Below are 14,155 nucleotides of genomic sequence, written 5' to 3'. Positions count from 1 at the left end.
CCCCATCCCATTCCCACCTCCGTCCATCGATCGATCACTCTTTCCTGCGTGCGTGCTTCGTCTTCGTCTCTAGCAGCCGCCTTTGCGCGTCTTGATCTGTAGACGTACGTACGGGGGTGAGGGCGGAGGAGGAGATCAATTCATGGCTGCAGCGGGCGGGGGGGCTGCTGCGGCTGCGGCGGTGCAGCCAGCCGCCGCTGCGGGTGCGGGCGCGGGGAGGAGTAGCTCTTCCTCGGCCGGAGCAGGTGGCGCTGCCGGTGCCGGCACCGTGGCCGACCCGCGGGCGGAGGCGCTGCGTTGCCCACGCTGCGACTCGGCCAACACCAAGTTCTGCTACTACAACAACTACTCGCTGTCGCAGCCGCGCCACTTCTGCAAGGCCTGCAAGCGCTACTGGACGCGCGGGGGCACGCTCCGCAACGTCCCCGTCGGCGGAGGCTGCCGCAAGAACAAGCGCTCCAGGAGCAGCAACGGATCAGGGGGCAGGCCGGGCTCCTGCGCCGTCGTCGCCTCCTCGAACGCCGCTGCCGGGGGCATCACGTCGTCTACCTCCATGTCGCTCCCGCCGCCGGGCTCCCTCTCCTCGGCGCTGGGCCTCCACGGCCACGGGAGCAGCTCCCTGGCCTCGCTGCTGCTCGGGAGCGGCGCCTCAGGCGGCGACCACCTCGGCCTCTTCCACGCCATGCAGTCGGTCGTCTCGGACGCCACCGCCTACGAGATGCACCAGCAGCACCAGTCCCAGGTGGATCAGCTGCTGGGGCTCGGCTACGGCGCCGGCGACGCCAACGGCTCGCAGATCCACATCAAGCCCTGGCAGCAGCACCTTCAAGACGGCGCTGGCGGCCTCTTTGACGGCTTCTACGCGCCGCTGCTGTCCGGCTCCATCGTGCCGGGACTGGAGGAGCTGCATGTGAAAGCCGAGGCCACCGCCGACAAGCACCACCACCACCAGCAGAAGAAGGCGACCGATGGGGATCAGCAGAGCTGGGATCAACATCCGACGTCGTCGTCTAACGTCGAGGCTAACATCATGGCCTCGGACGCGCTCATGGCCGCCGCCGCCGCGGCGTCCATGAACCCGGCGGTCAGCAACGCTGCCACGGCGCCGACGTCCTCCCCTCTCATGTACTGGGGCAACGGGGGCATCGGCGGCTCGCCTGCAGCGTGGCCAGATATGGCCAACTGCGGATCCTCCATTGCAACCTTCTTCTAGCCGGCCGTCCAGTGAGTCTCGAACTCTCGACGGATGGCTAGCTCGTTGCCGTTGGTCGTTAACTTGTCGATTTTTCTCCTCCATTTTTCCGGTTAACTCTTTCCTTGACTACAATAACATGTAATTTGTGGGGGGAAAGCTAAGATGAGAGAGAACTCTGGGTAGCTAGAGAGGGAGATGATCTCGGAGGTCAGAAAGCAGTTAGATCCAAAAAGACTCATAGGGTTTGTTCTCTTTCGCCGATGGAGAGATGGACCAGTCCAGTCCATGTTCTTGTGCGGCGTCGCCTTCAATCGATAATCAAGAAGACAAGGGCATGCATGCATAGATCAACGCGGAGAAGAGGGAAGAAGCACGCAAGCAAGTGTAAGTCTAGATCACTCCTGGCTATACTGCTTGATTTGCTGCTTCTCCCTCTCCTTGGATGTTTTGTATATAAGGCATATGGTGTAGGTGTGGGGAGGATATATGAGAGCTAGCTAGCAATAGCATGCAGCAGCAATGGTGGTGCAAGTAATGAGCCTCTCTCTCTCTATAGCTTTCTCTCTCATCTTGGCATTTTAATTAGTGTGTTTAATTGGTTACTCCAATTTGCCAACTCTCGTTAGATGTATAAGTTAATACTAGTACTCCTCCCCTGGAAGCTTAATTAGAGAACTATTTTTGAGTTCTCAAGCATTGGTCACCTTTTTAAGGGTTTCTTCTTCCTTTCTCTCTGTCTCTCTCTTCTAGAGTGGATTTCTTTCATTTTCTTGGGGTTATCTTTTGTTCAAACTCTGTTGTACCAGTGATGACATTGTGAGTTATGAGGAATTAAACTGGTACTGTTGTCCTGATGATGATTCATACAAGTCCCCATATATGTGTGTGTAAGTAAGAATGAATACTATATGCACGCATTCTATCAACTTGCTCGCTATAGTTGCTTCACTTTTAGTGCATGGATGGATGTCTCACTTTTGGTCATGTGCAGCAGCTTTAGCTAGCGAGCTTTAATTCGCGCTCCCTCTTGTGGATGCGCGAGCGAGCGCATGATCAGATCTTTGAATTCTGTGCATTTTGGGAGAGGGCTGTCTTATTTGTGAAGGATCGATCCATCATAGGATTCCCGCATGCAGTGCCACTCATGCAAGTTAGCGCTATCATGTTTCTGTGATCAGAATCTTTTATGCCCACGTTTGCAGATAGACGGCGAGGGGTAAAAATACGGCTGTTTACATATGATTGTTCTTTCCCGCATGTCTCGTAGCCATTTTCGGATCCGTATTTGATGCTAGCAATGTTCACACTGCTGCTACGTGAGTGTACCATGAAAAGGAAAGGGAGATAAATTTGGGAAGAAGAAGGTAAGCAATGTGTGTGCTAGCTAGAAGGCACTTGAAATGGAGGACATTTAATTAGGCTTGGTTTTGTGTGCATGTAGGAGTATATAAAAGGTGCTTGGTAACATGATATATTTAGATTCTCCAAAGCGTCTTATAATTTGGAGAGAGATCATATATATCATGTTACCATCCTTTTGTCATTTATTTTGTGAATGTTGGCGAGTTATGCATTTGAATCTATTGTGCACATGTAACTTCTATAGTACTGTTACCCCGCAAAAAAAAACTTGCATAGTACTGTTCCTTTTTTTTTTTGCATGCATGCTGTTCCTAGATTACGGCCTCATAAATTGTTGTACAATTAAAGTGTTATAATGTGGCAACAGCAAGACTTTATATTCAGCAGTTCATTGAATATGCATGCTACTCAATCATACACATGTGGATACACTGCTAGAATTAACAAGAGTATTAACTGATTGTACACAACTTGCTTGTGTATGATGTTTAAATCCTAGTTTCAACATTTCTTTAGCAACATCAGCCCTTCTCAGTTTGTGGCACTTGAACCTGTTTTGGCTTAATTTGTTGGTAGATTGCATGCGCACGCACGTACGTACTTAATGCTTGCATGCATGCTGAATTTAGTGCATGCATCTCTCGGCTCCTTTTCTTTTTCTGACGGGCCTGCTCATACTATATACTGAAATATTGGTGGATGCCGCGAGTCACCCTGGATAATAACATCAGGTGCATATCCTTATGCATAGTGATCGATCTTTAACCCAGGGTCTGCAAATCCAGAGTACGTACTCTGCGTGCTTTTAAAACGCACTATTACTTGTACTACTGCAAAGACATAATAAACCCCTTCAATTATAATTAAATGCCTTTTCTGCTACCGACAGCTGTAATGCCAAATCTCTTTCTGATGGTTTTGCTTCTCGGATTCATAACTTCGTTGCAGATGTTTGTGTCAAGTACGTACAAAAGGTAGTAGATCATCAGGGTCCATACGTAGTCTGATGACCCATTGCACATTTTCTTGTCTTTCTGGTGTTACCATACAAAAGGCTGAGTTACTAGATTTTGAAGTAGGAATGTATGGTTAGCATGCTTATCTAACATATGTTCATGTGACAATTAGTTTCTCCTTTTCTTTCTTTCAAAGGAAGATAATCCAGGGTCTCTTCGTCGATTGATGCAGACAATCCTATAAATAAAAAATATCTAATGTGTGACCTTGTATGCAAAAGATATTTAACTTCTTCACCCGCAAATAAAAAGATATTTAACTTTTCTTACAGTCCTATATATTACTAACTGTGGCAGTATAAGTACCTCTGGGAGAAATTAAAGTCCCAGTCATTGAAGCTGACAAAACAAGTGCACGAGAGGACGTCCTCGACTCATAGGCATATGAACCCACTGTTTAGAAACGCATTTTAAAATGTCAAAATTTCGAGAGAAACATTTGACGCATGCATCTTTGCAACATGTGTGCGCGGCACAAAGTTTTGTGAAAAAAAACTCTTTTTATTTTGCCTCTATGAAAAAGATAAATTTCAGTGCTTCTAAATAACGTTCCGCGACACAGTTTTTTGAAATTTTCTGTGCGCACATAGATGTGAAGATGTATGTGTTATTTTTTTTCAGATTTTTTTGGCATTTAGAAATGAGTTTCTGAAGTGGGTTCATATGCCCATGGGTTCATCCATGTACTTTCCACATTTGCAGTGGCAGCTCTATTTTTATGCTTGATAATTTTTTGCTTGAAGATACCCTAGGTAGCATTGTGGTGAATACGGAAAAGAAATGACTTAGATGCGAGAGATGAGGGGAATACGGGACAAAGCATAAATCATTCACTAACGGAATCAACAAGTGTCGATTACACTTGTCAAAGGGCGAAAAGCACTCGACAAACAACCTCACCAGCAAATACAACTATGCCAGGTGTTTTTCCACGGACACTCGACAATGGTGTACTTTACTAATATGTCAAAAAAGGTGTACTTGCCGAGTTTCTTAGAAATGTCCGACAAACAAAAATCAACAAAAAAAATTGAACCAACATGCCATGTGTCCACACTTTGCGAGTGTCAAGTGTACTTAGTAAAGATATGTTGTGTGCCAGGTCAATTGTGTTGGGGCATGTGGTAAGCTATGCTAGTGACAGACAAGAATTTCTGACGTGGCCCCCCTCCGGTAGTTATTTGCTCTAGTATTTCTTATTTATTCCATAAAAATTCCTCGTGAAGTTTCAGCCCATTTGGAGTTGTGCAGAATAGGTAGCCCGACGTAGCTTTTTCAGGTCCAGATTTTCAGCTGTCGGAATTCCCCCTCTTTGTGTGAACCTTGCATATTATGAGAGAAACGACATTAGAATTACTCCAAGAAGCATTATTATGCATAAAAACATTATAAATAACAGTAGGTAAACATGATGCAAAATAGACGTATCAACTCCCTCAAATTTAGACCTCGCTTGTCCTCAAGCAAAAACCGAAATCGAAAAACATGTCCACATGCTTAGAGAAAGAGGTGTCAATAAAAACAAAATACGGAGATAGAAGCATCATATAAATTATTATAACAACAACAAATTTTAACATGAAACTTTTATCATAGACTTCTCATAAATAAGTGACAATTCATCACAACATCGAAGTATAAAACATAAACTATATTAGATACCAACAAACTATATTCTCATTCAACTTTGCAACTACAATTCATCATCTTTTCAGGAAGGGTCACGTATCGGAGCCGTTAGGCAAGTCCACATACTCAACCATCCTATAGTCTTCTATGATTGCTAACACTCACAACATACGCATGAGCAAAACGTTTCAACCAGACACATAGAAAGATAGGGGCTTATAGTGTTGCCTCCCAACGTATTCACCTCAAAGGTGATGTCAACAATAATAACTCATGCTACCCATATCCAACTGGATATATATGCCTAGATCTTTCCTCATCACATGATGCTTGCCAAAAGAGAAAATAAAAAGGAATAGAGAGAAGAACCTTGACTCTTGCATAAAAGTAAATTCATAAAAGTAAAAGATAGGCCCTTCGCAGAGGGAAGCAGAGGTTGCCATGCGCTTTTTGTTTGTATGCTCAATCCCTTAGTGCAAAAGAACGTCACGTTATATTACCCCTTATGATAGCAACCTTTATTATGCAGTTTGTCGCGTTTATTGTTTGCCATCACAAGTTCGTACAACGCTCAATTTTTATCTTACAGTAAATGATCTAACACTTTTAGAAGCAATTTTTATTGCCTTATTGCACCGAGGACAACTTACTTGAAGGATCTTACTCAATCCTTAGGTAGGTACGGTGGACTCTTGAAAATAAGATTTGGATTTAAGGGTTTTGGATGCACAAGTAGTATCTTTACTTGGTGCGAAATTTTTGGCTAGCAAAGATGGGGGGCAAGCACCACATGTTGAAGGATCTATGACAATATAACTTCTATGTGAATATGAACAAACACAAATCATTACGTTGTCTTCCTTGTCCAACGTGAATAATTTTGGCATATAATATTTTGATGGGGGCTCACAATCACAAAATATTTCCAAGATAGTATATTTGCATGTGAATCTTCTCTTCCCTTATTAATTCTTTCATGAATTGCATCATTGACCAATGCTATATTTGTCAATCTCCAATAAAATTTTCTACTTATACTTTTCCTTATGTGATGTCATTACTTACCATAAGATTAGCATATGATCTTTTTCATTTATTTCCTTTTTTTATTGAAACATGAAAATAAAGAAAGCAAAAATCAAACTAAACTTTATTATTTAACTCACACACGATTACAAAGATAGATCGCTAAGCAAACTCTCAAAGAGAAAGGATCGAACTAAACTTTTATTCATCTAAAGTAAAAGATAACTATGGATCAAACTAAGATAAGTAAAGGCAAAAGATAGCGGAGGTGATACAATACCGGGGCACCTCCCCCAAGCTTGGCGCAAGCCAAGGGGAGTGCCCATACCCGATACTCAATTTTTTTTTGTGATGAAGAAGGAGGTGGTGGTGATGAAGTGGAGGTGATCCTGTCCTTCATGACCAAGAGATTCTCCAGCCTATGGATGACGCTCTGGAGGGCGATGATGTGCTCTTGCAACAGAATATTTTCACAGATGAGATATTTATTTTGCACACAAACTGTTTCGATGATCCGAAAGGCCTCGATCTCGATGGGGTGAGATGATCATAGAAAGGTTTAAGGATATCTTCTTCTTCTTCCTCGGCAGGCCAGGCCTGCTCAACCACCAGTTCTTGATCTCCAGTAGCCTCCTTCCTCTTGTAACCTTTGACGGCTTCTACGGGCTCTTCTCTCTTCAGCTCGATCTTCGTCAACCAAGAATCCTCTTCCACGTTGTTGGGGGAAGAAGAACACATGATGCCTGGCTCAATAGATCTGACCGAAAACATCAAGAAAAGAAAACAGAAGATTTCTCCGTGATACAGTGGCCAATAGGTTCGGGGGGTATATAAAGATTTTTTATCTTGGGAAACAAGCAAACGGAAGAAAAACGGAGTCCGGAAGGTACCACAGGGTCACCTTCCTGGTAGTTTCTTATTTTCCTATTTTTCAAATATTCCAAAACTGACAAAAATTATTTTTGCGGATTTTTCGGAGTCCATTTACTTACCGTATCATGTACCTCCTATTTTTCATGATTCTGGAGTGTTCCGAAAGGGTTTTTTATGTGTTATTCCGGTGTCATAGTTTGGATAATATTGCTTTCAACATTAATGGGCGTACCTAAGATATAATGTTTTATTCATTTCCCATTAACAACCTTCGGGTTAGTACCTTCTGCATTATTTATTTTGATGGCTCTAGATCGATAAACCTCCTTGATAACATAGGGTCCTTCCCATTTGGAGAGGAATTTTCCTGCAAAGAATCTGAAACGAGAGTTGTGCAAAAGAACATATTCTCCAACTTTGAACTCACGCTTTTGGATCCTTTTATCATGCCATCTTTTAACTTTTTATTTAAATAACTTGGCATTTTCATAAGATTGGCTTCTCCATTCATCTAGTGAGCTAATATCAAATAACCTCTTTTCACCGACAAGTTTGAAATCATAGTTGAGTTTTTTAATTGCCCAATATGCTTTATGTTCTAACTCAAGAGGCAAATGACAAGCTTTTCCATAAACCATTTTATAAGGAGACATACCTTAGGCTTTTTATATGCTGTTCTATAGGCCCAAACTGCATCATCTAATTTCTTAGACCAATTCTTTCGAGACCTATTGACAGTCTTCTGTAAAATTAATTTTATTTCTATATTGGTAAGTTCAACTTGACCACTAGACTGAGGATGATAGGGTGATGCAATTCTATGGTTAACATCATACTTGGCAAGCATTTTACGGAAAGCACCATGAATAAGGTGTGAACCACCATCAGTCATTAAATATCTTGGGACTCCAAACCTTGGGAAAATAACTTCCTTAAGCATTTTAATAGAGGTGTTGTGATCAGCACTGCTAGTTGGAATAGCTTCTACCCACTTAGTAACATAATCAATAGCAACCAAGATATAAGTATACCCATTAGAGGAAGGAAAAGGTCCCATGTAATCAAAACCCCAAACATCCAATGGTTCAAAAGCAAGTGAATAATTCATAGGCATTTCTTGATGCTTACCGATATTACCTATTCTTTGACATTCATCACAAGATAAGACAAACTTACGGGAATCCTTAAAGAGAGTAGGCCAATAAAACCCAGATTGCAATACCTTGTGAGCAGTTCTGTTGTAACGCCCTCGATGCGGCTATATCTCCCACGTGTCGAAGCACGACTTAGAGGCATAACCGCATTGAAAGCAATGTCGCAAGTGAGGTAATCTTCACACAACCCATGTAATACATAAGGGAAAGAGATACCTAGTTGGCTTACAATCACCACTTCACACAACACATGAATAAAGCATTACATCATCCAGATACAATTAAGGTCCGACTACGGAACCAAAATGAAAGAAGACTACCCCAAATGCTACACAGATCCCCGATCGTCCCAACTGGGCTCAGCTACTGATCATCTGGAAACGGAACAACATAGCAAGCACAATCTTCATCGAGCTCCTCCTTGAGCTTGGTTGCATCACCTGCTCGGTTCAGCGACACCTGCAAGCTGGATTTTGGAAGTATCTGTGAGTCACGGGGACTCAGCAATCTCACACCCTCACGATCAAGACTATTTACGCTTATGGGTGAGGTAAAGGTATGAGGTGGAGCTACAGCAAGTGACTAGCATATTTGGTGGCTAACATACGCAAATGAGAGCGAGAAGAGGAGGCAAAAGCATGATCGAACAACTATGATCAAGAAGTGATCCTAGAGAACCTACGTCAAGCATTACTCCAACACTGTGTTCACTTCCCGGACTCCGCCGAGAAGAGACCACCACGGTTACACACGCGGTTGATGCATTTTAATTAAGACCAACTTCAGGTTTTCTACAACCGGACATTAACAAATTCCCATCTGCCCATAACCGCGGGCACGGCTTTCGAAAGTTCAAATCCCTGCAGGGGTGTCCCAACTTAGCCCATCACAAGCTCTCACGGTCAATGAAGGATATTCCTTCTCCCAAGACAATTCGATCAGACTCGGAATCCCGGTTACAAGACATCCTCGATAATGGTAAAAACACGTCCAGCAAGACCACACTACTAGGGAAAAGCCTACCAGCAGCGAGGGTTTTGGGCCTCTCAGTAGCGCGGGCACCGGCGCTACTAATAAGGCGCTACATCTAACGTATAGCAGTAGCGCCGGTTGTCCTACGCTACTGCTATACATGAATAGCTGTAGCGCTCTTTGGGAAAGGGCGCTACTGATATTATCTGCAACGCTGTTTGCTGGGACGCGCTACTGACAATGCTGCGCTATTGCTAAATTTCCCCCCTCGCTACTACTAGTTTATTTATTAGTTTTTTTCCTGCATATTTGTTTTATATTTGTTTTGTATCTGAATAAGCTTTATACAATAATCTTTAGCATATCATACACATACAAATGTAATCATAGCATATACATACAATTAGTCTCATCAAATCATGTCATCATCATAATCATCATCCAACACAAAGTGGTCTCTCGTCATCATCTCGAAAATTGCGATACAAGTCTCGAATAATATGCCAATACATTGTCATCCATCTAAACAATGATATACGCGATAAGAGCTATCACTTTGAGAACATGAGTTCGTATCCCTCTTTCGCATTAGCGTGAACCTCTAAACTAACTACTGCCTGTCGCTCGGAAACCGGAAGGGCCTGACACTCCGGCCACTTGTCGTATATATACTCCTGGCATAGCACTTCTTCGCCATCTATGATCTATGCACCTGCATCATCACATGAGTCGATGGTATGCAACATATATAGTTGAGCAACAGAAAGAGACAGACTTGGCAAAATAAATAACAAAGTTCATCGTACCCCAAAATGCCCTAACTAGAGTGATTTTCGCTAGTCGAGGAGGAGGACGGTTTAATTACATCACAAATAAAGTTTCACCGTGCATAACTCAAATTTTTGTCATACAGAAAGTATGGACTAAACGGACACATTGTCATATATAGACAATCACTTCAACATGTCGTTCCACCCATCCAAGTCAGGGAGATAGTCCCCGAGACTAGTGAAAGGCTTCAGGTCGAGACGCTGAGAGGCTATCCATGTTCGGACGTCTTCCCGCGACATTTGTCCTTCTCCGTAGAACATCCTTGTTTTTCCGACGACCTCCTTCATGATGATTTGGGCAAGTTCGCGCTGGATGTTATAGAACTTAGCTCGAAGTTGATGATCCTCGATATCTCCTATGTCCTTTGCCCATTGCAGAATATGGGCATTGCCGGATCTAGGTGACATGCGAAGGTTCTGGTGATCCCGTCTGTACTCCAGCATGTGGTGTAGGACATAGAATCCATCATTAATAGAATCGTTCGGTTGCTGGATGCAGCAAGTCGGTCTTATGGCCGAAGGCGACCTTGCCGCCCCTTCTCTTCTTGTCCCGAACCTCTCCACCCCTTGCTTGGTAGTAAAACATAGCGCTGTCAAGAACATCCTTGATGTGGGTGTAATCCTTTTTGTGAATGTTCTTCGACGAGTCCAAGTAAAGAGCGTGGGAGAATCGGGGGTAGAGGATGATGAGGACGGCGCGCCCGCCGCTGCGCAAAATAAGTCCTCAAATTAATTAGCCTCCACCGTGCAAATGAATGATTGAAATAGAAGGAAGGATAGCAGCGCGGATGACTTACACGGGATGATAAGGCACGAGAATCGCCTCCTTTTCCTTATTGGCGAGCATGAAATTGACAATGTAATCCCTCGCGTATTCACGGTGATTTGCGCAGACTCCCAAGAAGCCCTCGTGCATGTAGTACGGGTCAGCGACACGGATATGAGATATCTGCTCAACCCCGATGATGTAGTTCATGTGCAAGGCATAAAGGCGGAAAAACGTAAAATCCAGCTTCTTCACGTGAAACATGTCGAATATGTAATCGAATCGGAGGAAGAACTTATCCGCGGGGAAGCTGTCGACGTACGACATTTGCCGCGGAATGTTAACCACGTAGAGTGGGTATCCTGGATCTTTCGAGGCAATGAGGTCTTTCTCTACCCGCAACACATCGTCATGAAGTCTCTTTAGATCGCCGAATCTGGCCCGTAGCACTGTTGCAGGTAGGATTGGTTGACCGGGGATATGCCATTTATCCGCACCGGGGATATCTATACGGTCCTGAAGCCGAGGTTGCTGAGGCGACTGGATCATAGAAACAACTTTTTTGCCTTTCCTCGCTCTCTTCCTAAACTTCTTTACTACCGGAAGGTCGTCCATAATATGTTGAGACAGCAATTCAGGCACCACTCATGACGCTCAAACCCTGAGGAGGCGCCAGTATAGACATACTGTTCAGCAGCGCCATCGTCGTCCTCATCCTCATCCATGGCGACGTCATCAGCGACTAATGGAGCCTCCTCCTTACCCCGTCCGCTATCACCCAACCCGACACCCGACGATAATTGGGTAGGCGGGGTGTTGATGTTCATACCTTGCTGAGGCTGCGTGCTCGTGGGTGTGCTCCCGGCCGCCTCCAGACGAAGCAGACTCTTTGGCCATAATAGGACCCACCCAACATTGCAACAATCACCAAGCCGCCGCGGTGTCTCGTTGTCATCCCCCAGTAGTACTGGAGGAGGCAAATTCTCGTGGCTCGGTTTGACACTGGCCACGGAAACCTTGAACACGTTCGGGGGGATCGGCCGGCTGTGGAACAATGGTTACTTCGGCTCCATTATCGTAGCCTTCCCCACGTCCACCTTCTGGTCACCGATGGTGTACAATATGGTGCACGGGATTTCGTAGGCCTGCAAAGAAAAGTCTGTGACGTGAGACATCCGAAAGGCAACGAAAACGGGATATTATACATTTATATTGAAGGGGGCCGGTGTGACAGATACCGTGAGGGCGCCGAGCTCAGCCAAAGATGAAGCACCGCCTAGCACGTCCGGTGCGGGAGCCGGTGCGGGAGCAGGTGCAGCTGTAGGTGCTGGTGCAACGCTAGTCGAGCTGCTCCCCGCCAAGAAGTCAGCAAGGGGAAAGTCCGCTGCATCTTTTTTTGGATTTTTCTTGGTCCAATTGAAAACGGCCGGAACCAAGGTAGTAGAAATATCTAAAGCCACCTGTTTTGCGGCAGCTACCGCTGTTGCGACTGTCTCAGTTGATTTCTTCTCAACCGCAATCTCAACCCTCTTGTCGATGTTTTCTTCATTTAACCTCCGTCTTTCCTTTCTCTCCTCCGTGGTCTCACGGTAGTACTTCTTCCACGTGGTGCCATCTCCGACACCGTGCACGCGTCCATACGACGGTCGAGTATCCACCGGTTGTTGTTTCAATATGTTCAACGCCCGGTTGAATGGAGTGTCCCACTTGGGCCTCGCCAATGCCTCAGACGGCGAGTCGCTTTCTGCCGCAATCCTGTGCTGCTCTCTCTTCAAAAGGCACAATGATCGTTTACAAATATGACTAACATGTGCAGTCGAATTGATCAGAAACTAAAATTACCAGCAGTCTCATGAACTCCGTAATGACCGGTGTTGTCTCGTAAACCTTTTTCACTAGGTCCCAACGGTGCCGGGCCCTGAGGACGTCACGCTCCTGCGGGATGGTGAACTTCGCCAAGGGGTCTGGGATGCCCAGACTCGCTGCTTCCGCGTCCTCCTTGGCCCATTTGGACCTCTTTCTGTCGTAACCACGGCTTCCGAGGTGGTGGCTCCCAATGTTCCTCTCTTGAAGCCCCTTCATGTACTTAGACTTTTTTTTGGCATCTTCGGCCTCGCAAGCCTCCTTGAGTATTTGAAACTGCTCTTCCGTGATTGTCGGATTATCCTTTACAATCTCGGAGTAGGGTTCCTTCTTGTCGATGATCCTTGCTTTCACTCGATTTTTCCAGGCGGCCAACGCGTCGCTAAACTTGGTCATGGCGTGTTTGTTTATCTTCTTCATTGCCGGGTCCTCATCTGGATCTTTATAATCCTTCTCATTCCGTCCCGGGAACAAGAATATCTGGTGAAACTTCTTTAGGAGGGAGCTCCTCATATTTTCTATCTTCTGTAGTTTCTCATCATTGATGGTGGCGGTTGTCCGTATGATGCAGCCTATTTGATTGCGGTAGCATCGACGCGCTTCCTCGGGCGCCGTTGGCTCAAAATTGCCGTCGTCCACCTCCGTGGCCACCACTCTAGTAGTCCTGAGTTTGTTAGGAACCCGTTGCCTCTTTGCTTTCGGTTCTACACCGGCTCCGCTCCCCGAGGCAGCGCCGGTCTCAGTCTCAGCGCCGGTCTCGATGCCGGTCTGAGTCTGAGCGCCGATCTCAGTCTCAGCACCGGTCTACGTGTCGGTCTCAATCCCCGATGCCACCGGTGGGCCCAGCAATAACATCGGTTGATCATCGGTAAGGCTAAAAAATTCGTCTGCCGCCCGGTAGGCGTCGTCGCAATCACCAGAACCCTGTCCTTCATCGTTGCTAGCCATGTTTCCTATGATTAAATCTAGTCAATTAATTCTAGACCTAATAAAATGAATAATGTCACAAAAAAGGCCTATTGTTTTGCAGGAATGTTGACTCCTTCCTGGTGTGGCAAATCACGGGCACTCGATATGTCCTAGTTTGTAGCACAAGTCATGTCAAAATTCACAGAAAATTTCGGCATGAGCTTTGCTAAAAAGTGGACAAATCGAGAACCTGAAATTTGCCGGAAAAGAAATGAATCAACATTCCGGCAAAACATAGGCCACTAAGCATCATTCCCTGCAAACAGTGTTCAAATATACACGAGCAACCACATGTGCAAACAGTATAGAAGAAAATTCATTTAACTACTAATAGAACAAAATTCAGTTAACTTTAGTGCTCTATAATGATGAAAGGAATTTTTTTTCAGTTAACTACTAATTTCATTCATTTAGGATATTCATTTAACATCACCTAATTAACCTACTGTACCAATACTACTAGCATCACTACTAACCTAATTAACCTAGCAAAACTTTAG

General features: G+C 44.9%; 1 protein-coding gene across 1 annotated transcript; it reads left to right on the top strand.

Moving 5' to 3' along the window:
• The first annotated feature begins 6 nt into the window (after positions 1–6).
• On the top strand, positions 7–2,055 carry LOC119354801 (dof zinc finger protein DOF5.8-like). Its single transcript, XM_037621543.1, has one exon. The coding sequence runs from the start codon at positions 143–145 to the stop codon at positions 1,211–1,213; it is 1,071 nt and encodes a 356-aa protein (XP_037477440.1). The 5' UTR covers positions 7–142; the 3' UTR covers positions 1,214–2,055.
• Positions 2,056–14,155: the final 12,100 nt, after the last annotated feature.

This window comes from Triticum dicoccoides, chromosome 2A, assembly GCF_002162155.2.
Source record: "Triticum dicoccoides isolate Atlit2015 ecotype Zavitan chromosome 2A, WEW_v2.0, whole genome shotgun sequence".
Taxonomy (NCBI): domain Eukaryota; kingdom Viridiplantae; phylum Streptophyta; class Magnoliopsida; order Poales; family Poaceae; genus Triticum; species Triticum dicoccoides.
The sequence above is the reverse complement of the archived record's forward strand: the minus strand, read 5'-3'. Positions and strand labels throughout refer to the sequence as shown.

Coding starts and splice junctions, on each gene's coding strand:
- LOC119354801 (XM_037621543.1), top strand. CDS start 143: ATGGCTGCAGCGGGCGGGGGGGCTGCTGCGGCTGCGGCGGTGCAGCCA.